Raw genomic sequence first — 25,392 nt, 5'->3', positions numbered from 1 at the left:
CATTTACAGTAAAACCTGCGAGTAATTGACACCCACCAATATGATTGTAATTACCTATAGCTGCCAGAAGATGGCAGCAAAGCAATCGGCATGATTGACTATATATATGTATACATACTCATAGTGTATAGTATACATATTTATATGTGAACATGTTTTGTATACATCAATATGTATAGTTTATACATGTATATAATGTTTGGATGTATATGTCCATATCCATATCTATACTAGAGTGGAAACAAAAATGTCATGATCATGACCAGAATTATATTACTAAAAGTAATGTCATGGTGGAATGTATTATTAGTGTGTATATGTTTGAGTTTTCCTCTGCAGTGTACACACTGCATTGGAAGAAGACTCAGATTTCTTAATCCACAGTAAATAAATGAGACAAAATCCCCTTTTAGACTTGAAAGAAAATTTTATATAAGCACAAATAAAAATAGGTCTGTATGTTAAAATTATATTTAAAGACATCACACACACACACAAATAAGTGCTGCAGCGATATGCAAGAAAACAACACCAAGCTGTAAAGAAGCCAAATGAAAGTCAGTCTCACAGTAAACAAGGAACACAACCCGAAGGCTTGTGGAGGAGCTGTGCCCCCGTGCCGAAGCGCCCACCACCACCTGCCTGCTTGCTAGGACACGGAGGAGATGGGGTTGTGAGGGGAACCCATTTGGGTGAGGACCTTGTCCAGCCACTGCAAGGGCCCGTGTAGGTGCACCTCGATCCAGCAGGGGGTGCTGGTCACGTCCTGCCGGTGATACTCGGCCCCCCAGCCCTAAAACAAGACAACACAATTGTATAACGCGTCATAGTCAAAGCATGACTACAACATTGTTACCACGAAACTGTCAAAAAGGTGCAAATCTGCATGGCCCCACCATATGAGCCTTTGACAACAAAAGATGATCAAATCCAGGCAATTAACTTTTGACTCCCCCTAAAAAAAAACCCAAAAAACACAGGCTGGAAAGCTTTATCATGGCCACCCACCTACAAAAACTTGGAGGTTTTCATTATCTTCCTTACCGCTATCCGCCCTCGGGTCGCGGGCGTCCTGGAGCCTATCCCAGCTAACTTTGGGCAAGAGGCGGCGTACACCCTGAACTGGTCGCCAGCCAGTCGCAGGGCACATATAAACAAACAACCATTCGCACTCACATTCACACCTACGGGCAATTTAGAGTTTTCAATTAACCAACCATGCATGTTTTTGGGATGTGGGAGGAAACCGGAGTACCCGGATAAAACCCACGGGGGCACGGGGAGAACATGCAAACGCCACACAGGCGAGGCCGGGATTTGAACCCCGGTCCCCAGAACTGTGCGGCAGATGTGCTAACCAGTCGTTCACCGTGCTTTGGAAGTTTTGACAACAGGAAATCAAGATCGTAAGCTTTAGAATATATTGTAATGACTATTTCACGCCCAATAAAACTGTCAAAGACTAACGGGGTGGGATGATTTGTGGCCCCCAGCTCAATAAACAATTTTGTTTTTACAAAAACAAACAAAAAACAACAATAAAATCCACACAATTAGCTTTATAAAATCCAGACGATTAACATTTGCACGTATGATAATCCCTTTAACGCATCCCAATAAAAAATGGAATGAGTTATGGTCCCCGACACTCAACGAAACCTTGACTCTGTTGACAACAGGAAATGTAAATGTGTACATTTCAGTTTCAGTGTCTCATGATTCGGTGGCAATTAGCTTTAGCGTGTTAGCTGACGCTGCTAAAATGCTCTAATTATGGGTGCATTCGTCTTGTTTTAGTTTTCCAACAGCTTTGTTGTATAAAGTAGGTAAAAAAAAAAAAAAAAAAGCAACTTTTTCCAACTATCTGATTTCTATTGTGAAAATCCAAACTTGACTTATACATTTGGTATCTTGTCCACTTATCACATTAGCATAGCTTAGCTTGACTCACGGTCATAAGGACCAGACCCGAACAGCTAGCCCGTCGAACTTTCCCATCATTTCGAGTACGTCTTACCTTGACGAAGCTCATGCGGATGGTGCACATCTTGGTGAGCTCGTAGACCACCTCGAAGCCGTGATTGACGGACTGGGCGAGCAGCTGCGCGAACAGCTGGTTGTTGAAGATCTTCAGGCTGCAGCCGCTGGGGATCTTGCACACGGTGGTGGCGTGGAAGCCGTGCTGGAAGTTGCAGTTGCGGCTCTGGACGAACACGCTGCTGTCGCTCAGGCACTCGGCGTACACCTCGCCGCCCACGTAGTACAAGTGTAAGCCTGGGAGGGCCAGGGAGGGTCATTGATTTATGGCCTCAGACAGATGCAGCTCAAAAAACTGTCAAAGAGCAAGTGCTGGAATGATTAATGACAGTAAAAATTAATAAATCAATGATCTTTTGGCAGGAGGTCATAAAATTCGAGGATCGGATTTTTCCTTTGTGGTTGTACTGAGTTAAGAATACCACTTGTGTCAAAAAGGAATAAGCGGTTAATTTATAGACAGATGTATGGCACCCCAAGCTTGATGAATTTTCATTTTAACTTTTTTTACATTAAAAATCATTTGAAATAAGAAGTTTGACTCTTTGAAAGTAAAAATATACTTAGAATTTTAAATAAAAAAATCTTAATAGACTAAAGTATTTTTAAATAAAGGGTCCTATCTTGTAACATTCAAATTTCTTTTATTCACATTTTTTAAATTGTGTGACAACTTTTCACGTAACTTTTTTTTTTTTTTTTTTAATTAAAAAAAAAAAGTGTGATGGCCCGGATTTTAAGCCACGACCTCTGAACTGTGAGGCAGATATGCTAACTAGTAAATGAATGCGTCAGCTGTATCAAGACACTTAAAGGAATATTACATGAAATTGTTGCCCTGTCCAAAATGTGCTAATGCAATCTGGTAGAAAACTAAAACGTTGAATGAAACCCATTGGCCAGCATAGAACCCAGAGGGTAAAAAGTGTGATACCTTGTAAGTTGTGAGACATTTTCATTTTTAATTTAAAAAAAAGTGTGTTATCAATCAACATTTTAACTTGTTCTTGTAAACCTTTGATGCAGGACTTTCATTATTTGAATATGCTACTAAAAAACAACAACAAAAATGACCTTTGCCGATGTGTCGCCGCGTGTGCTCGATGGTGGAGTTGCGGTTGACGTTGGACAGCAGGCCGAGGCAGAAGCGGTTTTTGTTGTTGGACGGGTCGGTGAAGCCGTCCACCAGCACGCTGCGCGACGACGCGTGAAACGTCTCGCCTACCCGGTTGTTCAGCTCGTAGTAGGCGATGGAGCACCAGTATTCGGGTTCCTCGTAGCACACCGGACGCAAATCTGAGGAGGACAGGAAGCGTAATCCACAAAAACCGTTCCATCACAGCACCCGGAGAGCGGAAGAAGCCAAACTTGCCTATGTGTGGAGCGGAGAAGGTGAGCTTTGTGGTTTCCGTGGAGTTGCCGGGCTTCACGTCCTCATGGGGGCTAGACTCCATCATGCTGTACGGAGGAGGCGGAGTCTCTGCTGGGGGGAAAAAACAGCACATTTTTCATGGCCGAGCATCAGGAAATCTGGACATTCCGAGCTAATCGGTTTAAATACTGCATGCAAATTTCAAAAAGTAACAAAAAAACAAATGTACTGCCTCTTGTGGAAAAAATAGTGTGCTAACTTTGGCAGCCAAGGGAACATCACTCCATCAACATGTTATTAGGATAGTTAAAGTTATGGTACCTATATTCTAAAAAAATACACTGTACAGTGGTCGCCTTGATCAATTCTACAGCTTCTTTTGGAGAAATATTAGGATGTGCTACCTGCTAACTTTGGCAACCTAGGGAACCTCACCCCACAAACACCAGTCTGTGCTATGGTAATAGCCTATTTAAAGTTACTGTACTTGCAGGATGGAAAATATGCGCTGTCCCCACACAGTCGCATAAAAGCCCTCAAACTGGGATTCAAACCTGTAACCTTCTTGCTGCGAGGGGCTAACTCTATCCGCTAAGACATCATGCCATCATTTGAAGAGATTTTGAGTTTTGAGTCCTACCACAGCCCGTTTAGGCAAACCAGTTAGCTGGCGTCCTACCTGCGATGTGGTAGGGGCTACCCGGCTCCGTGGAGCTGCCGGGCGAGTCGGGGTAGCTCTGCGAGGCGGGCGATCGTCCGTGGGACGAGGAGGACGGCGACGAGGATGAGAAGGAGGACGAGGAGCCCGGTAGCGGCGGGAAGGACTCCGGGTAGGTGGCGTTCTGCGGCATCAGCGGCTCGTTGTGCAGCGAGGCGTTGCGGAACTTGGCCAGCAGGCTGTGCTGCGGGTTAAACTCGCTGTGGCGCGGCACGAGGACAGGCGGCAGCACTGGGAAGAGAAAAAAAAAAAAAAGCGATACAGGAAAATGGTACCTGAGGCTCAGAACTAAACATTTTCCAAATAGACAAGAGACACACAAACATGCTGACAAGAGAAAGCTGTCTTGTGGCAGTCAGTCAGCACACGAAAATCTCATTCATTTACATGCTAACTTCTCCTGCCTTTGGAACCTCACTCCCTTCACTTTCAGACACTCTCCGACGGGGAGAGTTAAAAACGTGTTATCACATAATATGATAATGTAGATCTTGTGACAGAGAGCCATGCACATGAAAAAAATAACAAATGCATGTATTGATGCGCTAATTTCCCGCGGCTTTGGAACCGCAATCCAATCACTTTACATCACTCTGTGTTGGAATATGTTGGCAAATGATAAACTAGGTCTAGTCCCCATTCTGTAGCTACTGTATAAACGCAAACGCTTTCTGTTTAGGCAGATTGCCCCTTACCTGGCGTTTCCACGCGCCGGTAGTGGTAGGGATTGACGCAGATGTCCTTCTGCTTGGAGCCGAAGGGGAACTCGCAACAGTCGAGCGCTTTGAGCTCGTGGTGCGACTGCAGGTCGGGCCAGCGCCACACCCGGCAATAGATGACGTGCGGCAGGCCCTTGCGGTGAGACACCTGCAGCCTCCCGTCGAGTGAGCGGGGGATGGTCACGCACTTGCCTGACAAGTTTAAAAACGAGGATTACTACATGGATGAGGTTGTCACTTCCTGTTTGGACACGAGGTTAGGTATACCATCGTCCTGAGGTCCAATAAAAAAATTCTTTTAAAAAATTCTGCCTCTGGTCAGATTTTTTGACCTCATTAAAGAGTCGTGGTTTAATTGGGGTGTCATTAAAAAAAAATATATATATATATATATTTTTTAAATAAAGCACTTTCGATTTTGACAATTGGTATTTTCTACCAGCCTACACCTGGATTTTATGACACGTTAAATGTTCAAAAGTAATGGTTTTATTTGTGGGGTCATAAATCAGTGAGAAGCCATAAATCTATCAGCACATTTCTCATTGAAATTGGCAGTGTTGCCCACCTTGCTACATGTGGATTTTATGACATCCATCCATTTATTTGGCCTGTCCCAAATCAATCAGAGGCCATAAATCTATCAACACGTGCAGTATTACTTGTATTCGTGGTTGTAGTGGGGTGCCAAAAATCTATTAGCACATTCCCTTTGAACAGAAGCAAAATTGGTGTAGCTCGCTACATCCGGATTTTATGACCTCCTGTTGTCAAATGTTTCTTTTATTAACTTGAATCAGAGGCCATAAATCTATCAGCACACTCCATTTTGACAGAAGTGCTATCCTCGCTACATATTCTTGTACTGGATTTCAATATATGGTACGCATCTAACGAAGCGGCCACTCACTGGGTTGTCCGGGGCAGCTGAGGGCCCTCTCCAGCTCCTCCATGGCTCCCTTCTTCTTCTTGAGCTTCTTCACCAGCGAGTCCACCGCCTTCTCGGCCCACTTCTCCTCCTCGTCCCCTTGCTTCCAGCCCAGCAGACGCTTCACCGCCGGGCTGGTGAAGGAGAAGAGCGACGTGATGGACGTGGACGAGTTCATGGTCCCTTTTCGTTCCCGATGCGTCCGGTCTAGATGATGCGGGTCGAGGTTTGCGGCATCTGTCAAGGTAGGTGAGAAGAGAACGGTGCCACTTATTGATTTATTGTCTTACAGGAGTTAAAAAAAAAAAGAAGTACACGACTGTTAACATGTAACAAAATGGGTACTCGCCTTTTGATGATGCGTATTTGATGCGGTGATGAACGTAACAACTTGTACAATTAGCTAAATATTGCTAATTCACTGTGTCAGAAGTAAACAAAAACAAGTTACCAATTGTTAACATAAAACAAAACCTGTTCTTGACTTTTGATGATGTGTCCTGAATACGGTGACGAATGTGCTGCATTGTTTATTTTTCTATTTCTTTGTTTATTGTTTGTTTGATATTGTTTTTTTTGTTTTGTTTATTGTTGTTCTACTGTGATTCATGTGTGAAACGACATTAACAACTGTTAACATATTAAAAAAACTGCGCTTGCCACTTTGATGCCGCGCACCAGATGCGGTGAAGGCATAAAGACTTCTCTTTGCGACTTATCGTTGATTTAATGTCAAACGTCAAATGTCAAAATGTGAAAAGAGGTTAACAAAAAATGTCTACTTGGGTTTTGGTGATGAGTGCTGGATGCGGTGACGAAAATGCAGACCTCTCTTATTATGAGCGACTTTTTTGTTAATTAACGTTAATAAAAAAAAATGTGTAGCTGACCCATGCGTGCCGGATGCGATGATGAACGTGCTGACTTCCCTTTTTTGTACAATTAGCAAATTATGGTTGATTCATTGTCACACAAATGTAAAAACAAGCCAACGACTGTTCACTTGTCACAAAACGCACGATTGCCTTTTTGATGACGGGTGCCGGATTCAGTGATGAGTGTGCCGACTTCTTTTTTTTAATCAGTGATTTACTGTCATACACGTCTAAGAACAAGTTAACAACTATTCACGTGACAAAATGCGTCGCCCTTGGGTGACGCGTGCCGATTGCCGATGTCTCCCGTTTTTGTAAAAAAAACATTCACACCTGTTAAGATAACAATACAATGTACACTCACCCTATTGACGCACGTGGGATGAGGTGATGAACGTGCCGACTTCTTTTCTTTAACAAGCGCCTATTTGTCCGAGTGGTTCTTTCAAGTCCTGCGCATCTGTCGGGAGAGAGGTGAGAAGATGCTGGTGAGGATGAGGAGGAATATTTTCCAGGCAGCAGCAGCAGGAGGAGGAGGAGGAGGAGGAGGAAGAGGAGGAGGAGGAAGGTCCTCTTGTGGCGTCTCTCTTTCTCTTGTGAAGACGCCCAGGAGCCGAACTGTCTGGCCAGAACACATCACAGGACAGGAGGAGGAGGGGTGCGCGTGTGCTTGCTGTGTGTGTTTATTGGAGTGCGTGCGTCTATCCATCATCATCTGCTCAAAACCATGCCGCATCACACCAGAAGCGAGCAGGTCACACGCATGACGTTCCACGATGACATTACATTTGTATTTATTTATTTTCAATTGTGAAAGCTATAGTCTACTAAACACACACACTCACCCACAACTGCTTTATGGAGGCCGGCGTCACACAGTCTGCGGGCTCAGATAGTCCAATTACCTAATGCTTTATCACCAGGACCCCCCCCCCCCCCCCCTCCACCCACCCACCCCCTTTTCTTCTTCCTCACGCCCACTCCTCGACTAAAAAGTAAACAAGCCAGATCCTTTCACGACAACATGTGTCATTCATAAACATTACGCATGATTAAGTAGATATTGTTCAAACTAATTGTGACATCATTGTCTTTATTAAAAAGCTCAACCTCACGTGACATTCAATGCAAAAGTCTCCCAAACAATCTAGCATTGAAACAATTTCTACAACTTTAAACATTTGGAATGTGAACAATAAATAAATAATATTAATAATAATATTGACTCACCCACTTTAGTAGCAGTAGTAGTAGTATTAAGTCCAGGGCACGCTGCGTGTCGCGACTTGCAAAGGTGTGCGTCCAGTGTGTGCGGGGTTGTGCGCGCGCACACGCTTGAGTGGAGCGTATCCGCTATGGGTGTTTCAAAATAAAAGACAAAGCCCTTAAGTTATCTGCTTATTTCTGAAAATGTGTCTGTGAGCAAGCCTATGCGAATTGTGCTAGATTGTGACGTCAGTGGGACAAATTTACATAATAATCTGCTTCTCCACTAACGACAGAGGAGATAGGCTGGCCAAAGTTCCAGAGCGAAAGAACCACATTTGACAGGCACTAGTATGCCAAAGCCAAAAGGTAGGTGCTAGCACAGTGTTACTAGCACTAACTTCTGAACATAATGTCAACTTGGGAGTGGGGTGTATTTGTGTTGGGCAATTATGTCACGCACCACACCACAAAACTAATGGACAAATGTATTTTAGCTTCTAAAATGCGACACTGACTTGATTGCTCCATAAAGCATGAGATTGATCCGCCGCTCACCATGAGCAAATGTCACCATGACATGAAATATGCTGTAAAAATATGTCTACAACTGTTGACGTTTGGGGTATTTTGACAGTTGGAAACAGTTTTAAATTGGGAGAAATAATGAAATAAATCAAAATGAAAATGAAAATCAATCATCTTGCATCCGAAACAAATACACCGGACACCAACAATGTCGCTTAAGTCAGACTTAAGTGAGTAATTTTAGGACTTGGGGGTTGCTTGGCTAAAACAAGACTTGAGTTGACTTTGAGTTTAGCGAAGGTCAAATTAAGTTCACCTGTCAAGTAAATATGTTAGGTTCACCGAAAAGCTGTTAATCACTAACACAGTAACTCCGTACTTGCTCAAAACGTGAACGTTATTAAGCCTTGAGACTTACGGTATGCCTTGCACATACAGTATGTGATCCCCCCCCCCCCCCCCCGTTTTTTTTTTTTTTTTTTTAACTCACTTTGCCAAACTTTAAAAAAAAAACAAAAAAAACAAAAGCAGGGTCCATCCTTGACTTAGCAAGCTTTTGTTGTGAAGGGGACACGGAAGTGACTCCGGTGGTAAGGTCGCGCGCTTGCCGCAGCAGGTCCGCGGCGGGCTGGCCCACTGGAGTCGGCTGGGCTCCTGCAGGCTCCAGCCGGAGCGCCTTAGCAGCCACGGCGGCGTCAGGCTGACTGGAACCGCAGTGCCTGTGTTCCAGATCCCTCCGCCGCCTTCCCACCTGACAAACATGTTTTAACGTGTGTGTGTCAAGTCAGTGAACGCATCACGGTTTCATTTTAAGCCAAATACCGTATATAACAAACTAAATCCATACAAACGAGCATTGACACAGCTATTAGGTATGAAATAACATAAACACGCGTACTCAACGGGTTTTGCTTTGTTTGAGTTGAAATTTATTTCGTTACCTTAAGTGGGGAGGCCGGTCAGGCAGGCGGAGGGATACGCGACGACGCCGCGGTGCGGTCTGGTCCGGTTGATGACGCAAGCCTGGCTGGCGACACTCAGTCTGCAAGTTTGACATTTTCAGTTTACAGCAACTGCGGCGAAACGTCACCGCGCCACCGCCAGGAGGAGGGGGAAGCGTCGTGTCCCCCATTGTTTTGCTCGGAGATTCGTCCGCTGTGGGAGCGGAGTGTCCGGCGCCCGCGACGCCGCCAAGAGGCCGCGGTCCGCCGGCTCCGCGTCGCGACGTAGTCCGCTGTCGAGCTGAGACGATCGTTCACTAATTCAACCCAAATATTAGAAGCTGTATCAGTATGATGTCGTATACTTTAACACTACCGTACTGCTAAAATATAGCCATATATTTTGAACAGTTTCAAATTTGACCCGTTTTGACATTTGACAGCAATTATAAGATCCTATTGTATCACCCGGAATTTTGATGAATATTCCTAAAGTTACCGAAAATACACACAAATGAAAATATTCCAAAAGGTCTGTTCCATGTCAAATTTGACCCATACCCAAAAATGTATTTTAGATTTACCACTGTGTGTTAAATCAAGGAAAATGGTGGTAACGTCGGGAATCTTGAAACTGCACATGCCAAAAATGTATTTTTATGGGACAGCGGTAACAGTGAGTAAAAGGGAGCTTGAAACAATTATGCGAAATGTCTGCGTTCTCATCACATTTACACAGGGTCCTTGAAGGGTCATGGGGGAATCTCGAAATAGTAAAACAGCTAAGAAGAAAAAAAATAAAATAAAAACAAATCATACATACTTTGTTCAGAGGGTGCCTTGACACAGGTGTGAGAGCTGCACCTGCAAAAATTTCTCTTAAAATATTGAGGATTAATCATTTATTAATGTCAGAAATGCTATTCACACATTTTGAAAACATCTGCAGTTCATTGTTTGATAAAGACTATTATTGTAAAGATATTCTTGGCCCGGGTCAAAACTGATTTGGAACTTAGTGTGTATGCAAGGAAAATTAACACTATGTAAAGGTTCTCTAAAAAACCTCGCTCACAAAAAAAAAAAAAAAGTCACTTTCTCCAAAACGTGAAACTTTTAATTTCGGTAGGATGCTTGGAATGGTACACAGTAGCACCATCTGGTGGACAAATGTATAAGCAGTCCAAATTGATATTTTACTACAAAGGATTGCATTCGTTTATGAAAAACGTGGGATTCTTTTTTTTTTTTTAAACATTTTCAGTGATCCATTTATTGTGACTACGAATAAATCTTTAAAAAAAAAAAAAAAAAAGTTCACCATAAAGTTCCTGGCTCACAGCTCAGGAAAATGTAATAACGATGTGCTGATTGTTGTTGTTTTTTAAGCATTACAATAACGATGAATCGGTGTCACACTTGTCTGTGGTTAACTTTATATACTTGTCATTTTATTGAATTAAATTTTTTTTAAATAATTTTTTTTAAATGAAGTTTGATGATTGGTTGTGGGGGGGAATCGCATGCTTCTACTTCCTTATGGGTGTAAAAGTATGACGTTGACTTTTTTTTTTTTCTTCTTCATTCAAAGCTGGATTTCCACTTGAAGTTTCAGGGACTTTTAGTTCTTGGTACTTTAAAGTGGATATAAAATGTCTACACACCCCCTGTTCAAATTCCAGGTGTTTGCAAAATTAAAACAAAAACATTGAGACCAAGATAAATAATTTCAAAACTTTTCCAAGCATAAGACGAACTCAATTGAAAATAAAAATATCTTTTTGAGTGGGGAAGTAAAAATAAACTGAAATACTGGCTGCACAAGTGTGCACACCCTCTTATAACTTCAGATGTGGCAGTTCAGAATTAACCAATCCCATTTTAAGATTTTGCTCGTTTAAAAAAAACTAATAATAATTGACAGAGTCCAAATGACCAATGATAAATCCTTGTTACATTCGTCTGTGGTTAAATATACATATATATATTTTTTATTAGTAGAACCACTGGTTCGCGGATCTTTACATTTTGACAAAAGTCCCGAAACACACAATGGTCCTCTAAAAGTTCTGGGCTGAGGTTCTTGTGGCTGGAATGCGTAATTAAGCTACCGAATTTGGTCCAAAAAGTAAGATAGTGTTGCGTGTCATGTGAATGGTGTTTTATTGTCATTTACAAGGATTAAAAATGTCGATGTTTCCATACACTTACTGAGGGATGAAAAATGGCAGCATGCAGTGTGTCATTGTAAGTGTACAGACACACACACAAACACACTGTAGAGCAGTACATAAATAGGACACGAGGCGTGGCTGAATCACGGTCTCCTCGGCGGAGACGAGCGGCGTCGGTCTCCTCGTCCTCCCACTCGGTCTCTGGGAATGATGCGCAGCTCCGAGCCGTGCTTTAGGAACACGTTGCCTGCGAGTACGCGGGAGAAAAACGTAAGGACGGCATCGGGCGTAGCGACAAAGCGACACAAAAGTGGAAGCTCGGTCAGGATTCAGGATTAGAGATGGCAGATTTGAAGCATCCTGCTTCATTATGCTTGAGCTGTCAAATGTTACGGATCGTCCGTATTTTGTTACAGAAATTACTGAATGCTAACTCGCCTATAACATATTGCGCTAAAAATTGGATTTGATTAAAAAAAATATTTAACTAATGATATACATTCGTGTTTTTAATCTTAATCTTGCATAGACGGTGGAGGAGTGATGATAAGCACATCCACCTCACAGGTTCGAGGTTTCAAATCCGGGTTCCAGTGTGAAGTTTGCATGTTCTCCCCCTGCTTGCATGGGTTTTCTGCGGGCGCTCTGGCTTCCTTCAACGTTCCAAATACATGCATGCTAGGTTCCTTACAGATGCTTACTTTTAGTGACTCGTGTATATCTGACAATTCAATAAATAAATATCGTGGCTCACCTGCTGTCTGCGCAGGGTTGATTCCAATTCCGTCTGCGAGGAGAAAATGTTGCGTGTCAATGACAACGTCGGGGAAAGATCACAGACACGATGGATAACTATGCCGTGATGTTAACGGCCGAGGCACCGAAAAATCAACGCTAACCTGATAAAGCTTACCGTCAACTTGTTACACTCACCGGCCATAACATTATGCACAGTAGCGGCATCAAAAAAGCTGCTTTTACAAATACAACCAGGAATCCAAAAGTCCCATAATGCATCCAAGCAGGATTTTTTATTCTTTCATTATTTAATACATTTGATGAAAAATCAGTAAGAGTGTAGTTGGCGCTACCTAGCAGGAAATCATTTCGTAAACTCACCATTGGTGATGATGGCGCTGGTGGCTGATGGCACCTTGAACTGCAGACAAGGTAAAGAGGAAATAACGTAACGTGATGACACGTTTATCAGTGCATCAGCCCATTGCTGAGCACTTGAATGCCTCGGCACCCAACACACCACACAAAATCACAGCTGAGCACACAACTGCCAAAAAAAAAAAAAAAAAACAACACTAAAAACTAGACTTTACACCGATCTGATCGGCGTTATCGGTATCGGCCGATAATTAGCATTTTATGCTGATCGGCTTTCATGTCATAAGTCGCCGATCCGATCAATGACGTCATCGATCGGCTCCGCACATAACTCTGTGTCTTTGTCGCGTATGAATCCAAAAGCAAATGTATTTTTAGCCTCGTCACGTGTCTTGTTGCGCAGTACTGTAACTATCTGACGGCCAATAACGTTTTTTTTCAATCTTGTCGGTGAAAAAACACGTCATCTGTGTGGGACTATTTTGCGGTGTCTCAGACAAACAACATGCAAGTTATTTGCAGTCTGTGCACAACTGAAGTACGTCGTGGGGAACGTCATCTAAATGCTTCAACACAAATTTAAATCGAGCACCGGAAGAATGTAAGCAAGCAACGCAGCGTGGAGGGGAGAAAGGAAAAGTGTCAAACGGACTCAAACTCTGGACAACACCCGTCCATATATCCGGGACAATGAGAAAGTTAGAGTAAGCATGTCATTAACAGTATTTATTAAAGTAATTTAATTGCAATAAAGTAATTTAATTACAGTAAGTTATCACCCATTATTTCTGTCAGTTGTAATGTTGATTTGACCTAAACCTATGTCAGTGGCCAATCCTTGAATGCCCCCTAGAGGTCATTTGTGTTTTAACTTTTGTCTAAAATGCTGGAGAATAATTTGAGCTGGGACGGCGTGCTGGCAACCCTTGTTAAGCTGTACAGAAAATGGATGGATGTATGGATACAGTACTCAAGTATATACAATAAATGAACAAGTGATGTAAATAGACACATTGCTCCATCTTGTGATAGGATCGGTGATCGGTTATCGTTTGTTTTTTTAACTTACTGTTCAGTCCCAAAAATCCTGATCGTGTAAAGCCTACTCAAAATGTACACACAGCCATCCTACCAATCGAAACACTCACACGCACGCACAAAAAATGGACATGCCCACACAAAAACACACACAAATATTAGATTTCCCATTTTAATTGATTCACCTCCTTCGCTTATTGAAAAAGCAAATAACGACGACATTATTCATAACAAGTGTTGCTTCCCCCCCCCGCCCCTTTTAGGAATTTGCTTTATTTCTCCTGAAACCAAACATGCTTGGATACAAGCACAGCTTGGAAGCACATACCGCGGGTCAAACGTTTCCAAAATGTGGCTAAATCAGTGCTTTTGCAACGTACAATGGGCACAGTGTCTTTGGAAATTTGGTTTCCAGGAGGCTCCTTTGTATATGCAAGCAGTGTGAAAAGGATTCCGCTCATGTTGCGTGTTTCTTATAGGAAATTAAACTCACGAGTCGCATTTTTTTTTATTATTTTTTTTTAAGCAGTCGCTAGAGTGTTTGGAAAAGTTTAATCACCACTGCCCACTTTGCAGTTAGTTGTCTTACCTCCTCTGCCGCAAATTTCAAAACTGCTGTGAATGGCGTGCTCTCTGGGACACTTAATCTGTTTGAGAAAAAAATTAAATTAAATCATTAACACATTACACTTATGCATTTTATAAAGCTAAATAGATGGTTAAAAATGGATTTAAAGGGAAATTGGCTTTTTATTGTTTGTAAACAAATACCACACACAATGTGTCGTTACGGCCTGCCACCTCATCAAGAGTGTGTGTGTGTGTGTGTGTGGGGGGGGGGGGGGGGGGGAGTCATTTTGACGTAAATACACAAGTATTTTTACGTAACGTATTTTTACGTAAGTATCTGTACTTCTAAAGTACAGAGTACTTTTGCCATCTCTGGCTACGAGCATGTGCTAGCATTAAAAACCGAGCTATAAGCGTCTATATTTCGACGCGGCGCTCATATCAAGTCGAACATGGTGATTGGACTAAAATGCAAGGATAAACGCGGATAGAATTGAAAAGAGACAAGGTTAAAGGCACATTTCGGATCGATTTTAGTCGTTTAGCTGTCAGTGTACTGTACTCACACTTTGAACGGGAGCCGGGGGTCCGACGTCAACGTGATTTTAAACGTTACTTTAGACCTGCACAAGCAAACAAAAATAGCGTAGGCGTTGCCTCAGTTTTAGACAGGTATTATGGGGAAATATTTAGACGAAATGTCAAAGGTAAAAGAGTGAAAACTTACATTTTTCAGGCGAGGCAACTCGGGTTGCGAGCTGTTTACTCACACCCGGAACTCTGAAAGGACCCCTACGTACACGTCATCGATTGAGTTCTAGTTTTGGCACATAACTATGCGCTTTTGCTGTTTTAGAGGATATTAAACAAATTTAATGTAATTTAAAAAATACATAAACGTTAGGTGACACAAATACCAAGAAAATGTGAATTAATTTGTTATTTTGAAACCGGCGCTTTTTTCGGCCGACTAACATTTTCCCTAAAGAGCAACACTTGACTGGATGGATAATGTTCAAACTCTGCATATTGTTGAAATGGCTTACTATAATATTAAATATACGTTTTAGAAATAAAAACTCGTTTCTGACTAAAACTGTTGGTCCTGATGGTGGTACTTGGTGCAAAAAGTTTGAGAACCACTGCTGTAACAGATGTAAACAATTCAACATTTCCTGCCTTGCTCGCTCTTATTGTGTCATTTTTTTCACTTTCCCAGCATTAAGTGCTAGAACTCCAATGGCTGTGTTAGCCTTGAAAAATCCCAAATCCTAAAACAAAAATAAATAAATAAATAAATACAAATACAAATGTTTCCAGTGCTGATGATATTCAAGACAAACACTGATTCCAGGTTCTGTTCCTTTTCATTATGATTTACTTATAAATTAGACATATCTGGGTGGAGTTTTGTGTGTGTCATTTCTGACTTTATGCCATTTACACTTGTTCATACTGCATATTGCACCGTGAGGCCTGGCCTGACAAAGCATTTAAAAAGAAAAAAAAAGCTTAAAACTGAAATGGGTCGATTTAGTTCAATTGCAGAGAGCTCTTAAAGCTAAATACAAACATCTTCTTATAAAGTGTGCAAACCAACAGTATGAAGAGTATACATACGTGAGACTCAGTTGCATTTAAAGTGACAATAAATGGAACATTTTTACCTTAAAATGTGCAGCCTCAAATTTGTTAATGTCTCTCATGAGTAGAAGTCTCAAGAAGCTATCCCTTCCCTATCTGTCGATGTAAAACGTTTGATGGAAGTTGATTTAAAAAGTCGACCTATCCATTTATTTGCTTTGGCAACTCCTTCTTCTTCGGTTGGCATTTCGAGGCTGTTTGCAAATAATGTCCAGGTGCATTACTGACATCTATGGCGTGTGGATCAGCGATGCCCACTAGTCTATATTAAAAATAATAATTCCTCCAGGTGGCCGGTTTTCGGGTTGCCTCGGTGGGGCTGGTGAACCACCTTGGATCCCTCATTGCGGGAGGTGTCCCGTCCGCCGGGCCGCTCTCGGGTGGACGACAGGGCCTGACCCCGCCCCTCCATTGGGTGGGCTGGTGTCCTCAGCCCGCGCGGTGCAGGCACAGGAATTACAGGACACTTGTGACGGTTATTGTGCATGCGAAACGGTGTCAATTCACTTGCATGTGTCTGCAGACACACACCCCTGGGATTTAATCGCTGGGTGTGGGCCAGCTCTCATTGCGACAAATAACCTATAATTATGCAGATTTCTTGGGAATCCCCTCACTTACACTCTGGTCCTACAGATTATAATTTATAATTTACATAGCCACTCCCACCACACTTCAGTTGGATACACGACCCCTGTCCTGTATGCTTCCCCTCCTGTTCCTGTCCTGTCCAGTCCTGTCCTTCCCTCACAGAATGTAGCACGACTAACCCATACAACACTCCAATCCAACACGCACCGTTAAATTATGCTAACCTAATATAATCCAAAAATAGTAATTAAGAGTTAAAATAAATTACCAACACTCACAACAAAATAACATTCTGTAGTCTATAATACTGTAAAAAATAATCTTGGTAGATGCACTGTTAAATTACAGTGACGATAGTGTACTTCAATCCAAAATATGGTAGTATACTGTTAAAAACAAATGACAGGAAATGCACTGTAAAATAATAGTAAATTACTGACGTCCCTGCTGCCAGTAATTCAATTATTTTACAGGAAAATTCTTTACAGTGTAACTTCAATTTACCTTCTGTGAAGAAAATGTTTAATTCATCTGTAAATTTGACTTCATTGCTATAATTTTCATAATTCAAATTCAAATTTCATAATCCTGACTCCTGAAACAGGCTTTGAAGTGTGAACCACGTCTGCGACCCAAGGCTAATTTATGTTAAGTTAATGTGACGATGTCGTCCAACTTGTGTTCGGTGTAAGCGCCTTGCTGCCACACCAGAGAGAGCGAAAAAAGTTCCATATGATGTTATTATGAGATGTTTCACACATTAGAATGTAAAAAGTTATGTGAACTTTATCACGCTTTAATGTGAAACTTATCACATTATGACATGAAATTTTTCACGTTATAACATGAGCCGTATCGCGTTATAATGTGGTATTGACTATTATATATTGCTATACTATACTATTAATATACTGTACTTTTTTTTCTGGTCTGCCAGCAATACGCATTTCTATCTAACATCTGTGGACTTTAAACCTGTTTGGCTATAAAAATATAATCAGTCGCCTCACCATTCCTGTACTAGGGAGCCGGAGGCGATCTTTCAGGTGGGTTGTTACACAAAGTTTAGTTACGAGTCAAGGCTTGTCCTAAATTATCAGTGATAGTCTCAGGTCTGAGTGTTATCTTCCTTCCTTCAAGAAACAGCGTTATACATTCTTATCTGTACGTTTGGATATTTCCCCTGAAGAAGCCACATAAACACGGATCATGTGGGACTACGATGGCAGCGTGGCCTTCCTGGGGACGTGGGGTCGCTTCCAGCTGATGGTTTTCTTCCTGCTCTGCTCCACCATCTTGCCAAACGGGACAGGCTCCTTCTCGCTGGTTTTTATTACCGACACGCCCCGGCACCGATGCCGGATCACAGAGGTCAACCTCAGCCAGGAGTGGCGAGAGGCAGCAGTCCCTCTGGAGGTACACTGCTATTTTAGGTCATCTCTCCACATTTACTCAAAAAAAAAGGAAAGGAGAATTTATTTTTTTTAATTTAAAGCAGATGATGGGTGTCGTAGGAACATTAATTAGTCTCAGTACTCATCTCACTGCATGTAATGGATAACATTTGCTTTCAGGGGTTTGCTTGTTTTATGAAAGCTTATCAACATTTATAACTCATCAATTTTATGAAGCAAAATGTAAAAGTAGGAATGTCCATCCATAAGTAATAAAATTTACTTTGACGTGTGTTGACCTTGGGCAAAAGAATTTAAGTGGCAACGAAATCTTGTAGTTGCGTTAGCATCAATCCTGATCTAGCAGCATTCTTGCCTGTTTTAGAAACAAAAATGCATGTCTACTATGCATTTTCCACAACAAGTCATTGCATGAAAGCTCATCTCGACTTGTGGTTATCACCTATGTATCTTCCGAGGTTGTGGACGGGGAGCCGCAGCCGAGCCGCTGCCGCCGCTACCGACTGGACTTGCTCCGCAACCTCTCGGCCGGTGGGCTGCTCCCAGGCCTCGACGTGAACCTGAGTAGCCTGGAGCAGGAGGACTGCGTGGACGGGTGGGTTTATGGCACTGAGGTCTACCAGTCCACCGTGGTCTCAGAGGTTAGTTTTTGGTACAAGATCATTTTGTTTTTTTTTCCATTAAACCCCCCCCCCAAAATGTAGTTTTTTAGCTGTTTTTTTTTCTTCAGTTTTTGTAGATTTTAAAAAGCGATTTAAAATGTGTTTTTTTTGGCAGCTTCTGTAGTTTACTGTGAGTTAACTGATCTAAAAAAATGGGGAACACACATAAGTGACTTTTTTTTCTAAAACTTAAACTTTTTAGTTTTTCTTGACGTTTTAGTATAATAAATAAAGTATAATACATTTCTCCTCAATTATATGTCCATTTTCCTGAAAATGTATGACTTTTAAAAAAACAAATTTCACTATAGGGACCTTTTTTCCTCCAAAAGGAGGCACTTATTTTCAAATTACTGTATCTATAAAGAGGCACGGTGGACAAGAGGTTAGAGCGTCTGCCTCGCAGTTCTGAGGACAGGGGTTCAATCCCCGGCCCCGCCTGTGTGGAGTTTGCATGCTCTCCCTGTGCCTGTGTGGGTTCTCTCCGGGCACTCCGGTTTCCTCCCACATCCCAAAAACATGCAAGGTAGGTTAATTGAAGTCTCTAAATTGCCCGTAGGTGTGAATGTGAGTGCAGATGGTTGTTTGTTTGTTTGTATGTGCCCTGCGATTGGCTGGCAGCCAGTTTAGGGTGTACCTAAGGTACCTGATGATTTTAACGACTTGGCAGGAGTGACACTGTCAATTATGCGCTTCCAGTTCGACTTGGTGTGCAGCCAGCGCTGGAAGCAGCCCTTCACCGCCACCATTTTCTTCCTGGGGGTCCTGGTGGGATCCTTTTTCTCAGGAGTGCTTGCTGACAGGTAATGTACTTGCTTGGCATCAAGAATTTGCAGGAACTACTGTAAGTACTAGGTGACTGTTTGTGAATGAATGGCTTTTTTTTTGCCTAGGTTTGGTCGTAAGGTGGTGCTTTTTTCCACCATAATGATTCAGGCCGTGTTCACGTTGGTGCAGATCGCTGCGCCATCCTGGGAGGTGTTCTGCTTCTTTCTCTTCTGCAGCGGCCTTGGCAATATCTCCAACTACGTGTCCTGCTTTATATTGGGTAATTTATTTTTTAAATGCAGTTACAGTAAAGCATGAGAAGACTTGTACACAAGCAAAGCTGAAGTCTATTCTCTGAGTTAAAGGGGGCCAGTGCAAAGAACTGCGTACAGAGCTAATACGATCATATTTCCTGATTCTTTTCAGGACTCAAGCAGCAGCATTCTCAACACATTCGAAGTTTAGCTGGAGAAAATTGTTTTGCATCCAAACACTGAGCTGTTTGATACAGTGACAAGAGTAAATCTACAGGCCTATGTTTACCTGCCGTCGGTGACATGTAGATCAGCGTGTCATCTGCATTGTTTTGGTGTAACACTTTTTAGGTAAGTATTAGCTGGCCTAATGGAAGCTTGTACAGATAAAACAATAGGGGTCCCGCGATTGACCCCTGGGTACCCCCACTGGTCATGGACAGTGTTACCTATCTCAACAAAATACCCCCTGTCCTCGAGATAGGACTTTAACCAGTTAGAGCAGTTCCATAGATTCCTACCTAGTATTCTAACTTTTGTAATAAGATCACATGGTCAAATGTGTCAAAGGTAATACTCAGGTCCAGCAGAACTAAGACTGAGACTTTGCCTGCATTTGTGTTCAGGCGGCTATCATTTGACACCTTGATCCGAGATGTGTCAACGCTGTGGTGGGGCCTAAAACCCGATTGGAAAGTATATAAAGCATTACCGGTAACAGAGAGGAGAACGTCAGTAAGCTATTGGTATATAACTTTGTCTAGGACGTTGTCTAAGAATGGCAGGTTTGATACGGGGATCAAGACTAGTCCTCTTTAGATGAGGCTTAAATGGACTGTAAATGGACCAAAAAAAAAAAAGTCTTGTAAATTTGACACACTGCTTTGAAGTTTTTTAACAACCCTGAAATCTGAAAAAAAAAAAACATTATGTAAAATAAGGCTCCAAAAGGAGCCTAGCTGGCTGCAGAGCTATTTGTGTTATAAAAAATTCAATAATTTTAAATGCCTTTAACATTGTGAGAATATTGCACATTCATTGCACGTAAATGTAAAAGTTAGTTCTAAGGACAGTAAAACTGGCGGGTTTGTTAAAAAAGGACAGCTGGAGGTGTGATTATTTCAGAAAATAGTCTGAAAACGCATCGTCTGGTTGAACACATACATTTTCATTAGAAATGTCATAATGAAAACAGAGTTTTGACTTGTGCCATTTCCATTCAACTCACCGGAACTCCTTTTTCTGTGCCCTGACAAGTTTTATTTTCTTCATGTCGTCTTTTCTCTACTTGTAACCATTCTAACCTTGACACGAGCAATGATAATCAAAACATTCAAAACACTTGTTCTATAAGCGTTCAGCACATTATTAACATGAGAACAAGGGGTATTTTCAAACCAAATCATTTGCATAAACTGTGGTGTCTTCCTTGAACAACCTTAACAGAAAATCAATAAAAAATGTAAAAAAGGTAATAAACCTACCAATCGATCAGAAATGTTGCTTATTCCATGTCGCTCCTGAATCATCTCTACTGCCTGAGGTTTCTTCACCGTGTTTCTGTTTGCTAGTCTTATGCCCAGTTGTTGGCAAATGAGGGATGGGCATTTTTTTAATTTTCCGGAGGTAGATATTATCCCATAGTTTTAGCAAAGCTCCTGAAGCCCAAAATAACAGGTCAGAATGAGGTCGTGGGGTTGTTCCTGCTCTGAGTGTGCCTGCGAATGCACGGCAAAGGATTAACAGTTCCCTTTAATGCTTGGAAAAAATCTTTTCATGTCTCAAATGTTTTGGGCATCGGGAGAAATAAAGCAAATCCCAGATGGGGAAAAATAAATTTCTCCTATGGACCCAAACGGTTTGAGAACCCCTGCTTTACGCCACACAAAATTCAAACAAATTGTTTTTGCTGGCGCAGGCACAGAAATCCTCACGGGCAACGCTCGGGTGATTTACTCATCGGCTGCTGCATCTCTGGGCTTCACCTTGGGCTACATGATGCTGCCGCTCTTCGCCTACTTCCTCCGGAGCTGGAAGACTCTGTTGCTGGCCATTGGGCTGCCTGGCCTCTTCTACATCCCCCTGTGGTGGTAGGCATAAGGACACTATTGACTTGCTGTCTTGTTTTCTTGAAACTCCAGATGAAGCAAAAGTGCTTCCACTATTCAAAACCTTTGAGCATGTATTGCTATCCTTGATATTCAGCTTAAGGTCAATGTACTCGTACGCCCTTTGGTCTTACTAGTATGACAATTCAGTGCAGTGGTAGAACTAGTGAAGAAAAAAAAAAACATTACTAAGACAGTTGTTCTACTAGTGCTCCCTAGTTGTTCTCGTGAACTGTATTGTCAAACTGGTGAGGACAAAGTGTACTAGTACAAGGACCTTAAGATGGAAATCAAGGATATCAAATAAATGCACAAACAGCTTTCCATAGTCACACTCTGTACTAAAGTAGAAGTACAGATGTTTGTGTAAGTACTGATTCAACTCCTTTACATGAATAAAGAACAGACTGAAATGTACTTAATAAGTGAAAATAATTTTTTGTTGTCAATTATCTTCAATACCTGTTTTGATAACTTGGCACGATGGAAGCAAAAACCTCTGCACAGAAATACGGTAGTATTCCTCTTTTAGCAACTCACACGATAGTGCTCTTTACAAGTCATATTCTGAAGAGTTAGTGTTGGCTGAACTTTTTTTTTTTTCCTTGTTCAAAACGTTTTTCTCATAGTTTTACTAACCTTGTGAACTGAGCAACAACAAAAAAACAAAAAAATGCAAAATTAGCTAATGATAACAACTGGAAAAATAAGCCTTGCATGTTTTTTTTCCAGATTAAAGAGCAAAGTTTTTAACAGCACAAGCTAGGGGCTTTTAGGCTGGCACAAGAACAAATGTATTGGCCACAAATCATTCTTTGAGCCGTAAAAAAAATAAATCTCTTTAATAAGGACACAGATGGGAAATAGCTTGCTTCCCCGAATCTAATGTCGTCATCGTTAGCGCTCCCTGGTTCATGTTCCTCCATGTTGCTGCTGTCCCTGTTTTTCCGCCTTATAAGACAGAAGCTCAAGATCTCAATTACAGTTGACTTAACCTCTCTGTACTTTTACGTATGTCGTTTTGTCATCTGAGGAGAGCCAATTAGAGCCAAAGAGTAAAAAGTAAAAAGTACGGATATCTATTTTCAAATATAAAAAGCAAAATGTTGTCAGAAAAATAAATACTAAAATATAGATACCCGAAAAATCTACATCTACTTCACACCCATTGCTCGTGTGTGTGACAGGGTCCTCCCAGAGTCTCCCATGTGGCTGCTGTCTCAGGGCCGAGTGATGGAGGCAGAGGCCATCGTGAAAAAAGCTGCCAAGATGAACCGACTGGTCGCACCAGAGAAGATCTTTGGCGATTTCGAGTTGAACGCAAGTTGGACTTTTGTGTCAATGCGCTGGCTGGACACTTCGTTAGTGACAGCAATATAGAGCTGTATAGAAAAAAAAAAAAGGTTAAAATATGCTACCGGTAGGTGGGAGAGCTGCTAGCGGCTAACCAGACTAAAGGCTGGCAGCAAATAGGACGCATCAAGAAGGGGAGCAAACAAGAGCCACAATTAATTAAAAAAACAAGACAGACAGCTGAGATGCTCAAGGCAGGTGTGATAGTTACTTACGGCAGGTGGAAGAATTGATAGCAGCAAACCAGGTGAAGGGATAGCAGATGCCAAGCTACTACAAGAAGGAGACAGGATAAGAACCTCAATAGCAAAATAAGAAAGCAAACTCTGGCTGAGCGGTTGAAAGATGCTAGCGGCAGGTGGGAGAGTTGCTAGCGGCTAATCAGGCTAAGGGCCTGCAAGTACCAGGGCACACTAAGGAAGTGAGTGAATAAGAACCACAATGACAAAAAACAAACAAAAAAAACGACCGAGCAGTTGAAAGTTGGAGAGTTGCTAGCGGATAACCAGGCTAAGGGCCAGCAAATTCCAGGAGAGTTGCGAGCACCACACACCAAGTAGGAGCGTTGAAAAGAACGGCAATGTCAACAACAAAGAACACTGTTGAGCGATTGAAAGACGCTAGCTGCAGGGAGGACAGTTGTTAGCATCTAAAATGGTGTCTTATTAAGACCTTTATTTTGAAAAGCTTTGTGCCCAGTGAGTGTAGATTCTACACTTGTTAGCATGGCAGTTCGCTGAATGCTAACATTTGTTGTACATTTTTAGGCAGATGAGGAGAGTCCAGTGAAACGCTACACTATTTTGGACCTGGTGACTAAAAGAAGCACGGCCATGACGACCGTCCTCCTTTGCTGGGTGTGGTAAGTTCTCACCTATCAGCCAGGGGCGGAGCTACGGAGTGGCCAGGTGTGGCCACGGCCACCCTTGACTGAAAGTCAGCCACCCCGATGCCGATACCCCTCGTGTGTGTTTATTTTCAACATTTTGTTTGCGCATGCAAGGAAGGGGTGGGGGATATTCATCCTCCGTGCCCCGTCAACGATTGGTTTTCGAGGGGCATCAAAAAAACCTAGTCTTGTCTCTGTCTTGTTGGCAGGTTCACGCTGAACATCTGCTACTTCGGCCTGTCCCTGAACACGTCACACCTCCACGCGGATCCATACATCAGCTGCTTCCTGTCCGCCGTGGTGGAAATGCCGGCGTATGTGAGTTGTAGCTTGGCCATCCGGTACCTGCCGCGACGCCTCGCTGTGGTGGCTGCCTTCCTCACCATGGGCCTGGCGTTGCTCTTCATTCAGCTGGTGCCTCAGAGTAAGCAGCACACCAGAGCCAAGAGTTGAACTCAAAAGGAGTAGTGGCTCCAGGAGCATTATTCAAAAGCTGTAGGGCTCCCTCAATTGTCTTGGTTCAAAACCAGTCTTGTCCTGGAGCATGATTCAAAAGTGTCAGAGCTCCTTCAGCCATCTTGTGCCAAGGTGTCGTTCAAAACTAGTACGGTTCTTGCTTGGACTGTTGTCGTTGGCCTTTCCCTCAGGTATTCTGGGTCTGGCCGTGGCCTTGGAGATGTTGGGTAAGTTTGCCGCCACAGCTGGAACGTCACTGCTATACGCCTTCACCGCTGAGCTGTACCCGACGGGCCTGAGGAACACAGCATCCGGGACCTGCGTCATGGTGTCGCGAACAGGAAGCTGCCTTGCGCCTTTTCTCATACAGATGAGTAAGCACTTTTCTGGGAAGGAGGTTGGTGGGGCCAAACATAGTTTGACTTTGACTGTCGGTACCACACAGACATCTACTTCAAGTATCTGCCGTATATCACCTTGGGCACTCTGGCCATGCTTTCTGTCTTGGCAACGCTCTTCCTGCCAGAGACGTTTAGGCGACCGCTTCCCGAGACCCTTGAACAGATGCAAAAGAGGCAAAAACGTCCAAATCCATAAATGTCTTTTAAAGACAACTGTAAATATTGTGATCACACAGTGGCTTTTACCAACAAATTGTATAACTGGATTGTGTAATATGTAACAACTTGTACATTGATGGTATGCATATGCAATATTTTGTTTATTTCTGCATTCATAGAAGAATAAAAGACAAAACATGTCATCTGAGTTTTCTATTTTTTGTATAGTAAATAATATCTAATGATATAATATACAATAAATAATGTAAAAAAAAAAAAAAAAAATCACAACTCCACGAGCTAATAATTTTAGTGATTTCTATTGGAAATATTCGATGTGTGACTAGACATCCATGGACATGCTGTCTCTTCTTCTTTGGTGTGCGTGCATCTGTACATGTTCTTCAACATCTAGAGGACAAAAAGAGAGTTTTACACACACACACACACACACGCACACACACACACTG

General features: G+C 42.3%; 3 protein-coding genes and 1 long non-coding RNA gene across 10 annotated transcripts; 1 reads left to right on the top strand and 3 right to left on the bottom strand.

The window, feature by feature from the left end:
- Positions 1 to 404: 404 nt before the first annotated feature.
- On the bottom strand, positions 405 to 8,891 carry smad9 (SMAD family member 9). Of its 4 annotated transcripts, XM_061750976.1 has the most exons (11): positions 8,874 to 8,891; positions 7,880 to 8,002; positions 7,014 to 7,109; positions 6,124 to 6,195; positions 5,757 to 6,011; positions 4,823 to 5,038; positions 4,089 to 4,358; positions 3,410 to 3,520; positions 3,112 to 3,333; positions 2,018 to 2,274; positions 405 to 793 (listed from the first exon to the last, which is right to left on the bottom strand). In XM_061750976.1, the coding sequence occupies exons 5-11, from the start codon at positions 5,950 to 5,952 to the stop codon at positions 650 to 652; spliced, it is 1,416 nt and encodes a 471-aa protein (XP_061606960.1). In that variant the 5' UTR covers positions 5,953 to 6,011; positions 6,124 to 6,195; positions 7,014 to 7,109; positions 7,880 to 8,002; positions 8,874 to 8,891; the 3' UTR covers positions 405 to 649. The 4 variants fall into 4 exon arrangements, with proteins under 4 accessions (XP_061606960.1, XP_061606958.1, XP_061606962.1 ...); XM_061750974.1 differs by lacking the exon at positions 6,124 to 6,195; XM_061750978.1 differs by lacking the exon at positions 6,124 to 6,195 and having other exon boundaries at positions 3,410 to 3,517.
- On the top strand, positions 8,063 to 25,123 carry LOC133466855 (solute carrier family 22 member 4-like). 4 transcript variants are annotated; one of them, XM_061750971.1, is made up of 10 exons: positions 8,063 to 8,224; positions 17,647 to 17,873; positions 18,331 to 18,513; positions 19,234 to 19,337; positions 19,428 to 19,582; positions 21,475 to 21,646; positions 22,852 to 22,988; positions 23,789 to 23,879; positions 24,116 to 24,330; positions 24,554 to 25,123. In XM_061750971.1, the coding sequence occupies exons 2-10, from the start codon at positions 17,667 to 17,669 to the stop codon at positions 25,042 to 25,044; spliced, it is 1,755 nt and encodes a 584-aa protein (XP_061606955.1). In that variant the 5' UTR covers positions 8,063 to 8,224; positions 17,647 to 17,666; the 3' UTR covers positions 25,045 to 25,123. The 4 variants fall into 4 exon arrangements, with proteins under 4 accessions (XP_061606955.1, XP_061606954.1, XP_061606956.1 ...); XM_061750970.1 differs by lacking the exon at positions 8,063 to 8,224 and adding an exon at positions 17,465 to 17,503; XM_061750972.1 differs by lacking the exon at positions 8,063 to 8,224 and having other exon boundaries at positions 17,552 to 17,873; positions 24,554 to 24,736; positions 24,808 to 25,123.
- On the bottom strand, positions 11,471 to 15,033 carry ufm1 (ubiquitin-fold modifier 1). The gene is made up of 6 exons (XM_061750979.1): positions 14,950 to 15,033; positions 14,789 to 14,845; positions 14,242 to 14,299; positions 12,618 to 12,657; positions 12,253 to 12,285; positions 11,471 to 11,745 (listed from the first exon to the last, which is right to left on the bottom strand). Coding segments are annotated over exons 1-6 (294 nt in total). The 5' UTR covers positions 14,952 to 15,033; the 3' UTR covers positions 11,471 to 11,641.
- On the bottom strand, positions 21,473 to 23,362 carry LOC133466861 (uncharacterized). The gene is made up of 3 exons (XR_009785058.1): positions 23,233 to 23,362; positions 22,830 to 23,046; positions 21,473 to 21,638 (listed from the first exon to the last, which is right to left on the bottom strand). It is a non-coding gene; the product is annotated as an uncharacterized LOC133466861 (long non-coding RNA).
- Positions 25,124 to 25,392: the final 269 nt, after the last annotated feature.

The sequence above is a fragment of the Phyllopteryx taeniolatus genome, chromosome 17 (assembly GCF_024500385.1).
Source record: "Phyllopteryx taeniolatus isolate TA_2022b chromosome 17, UOR_Ptae_1.2, whole genome shotgun sequence".
NCBI lineage: Eukaryota > Metazoa > Chordata > Actinopteri > Syngnathiformes > Syngnathidae > Phyllopteryx > Phyllopteryx taeniolatus.
This window is presented reverse-complemented; position numbering and strand designations above follow the sequence as displayed.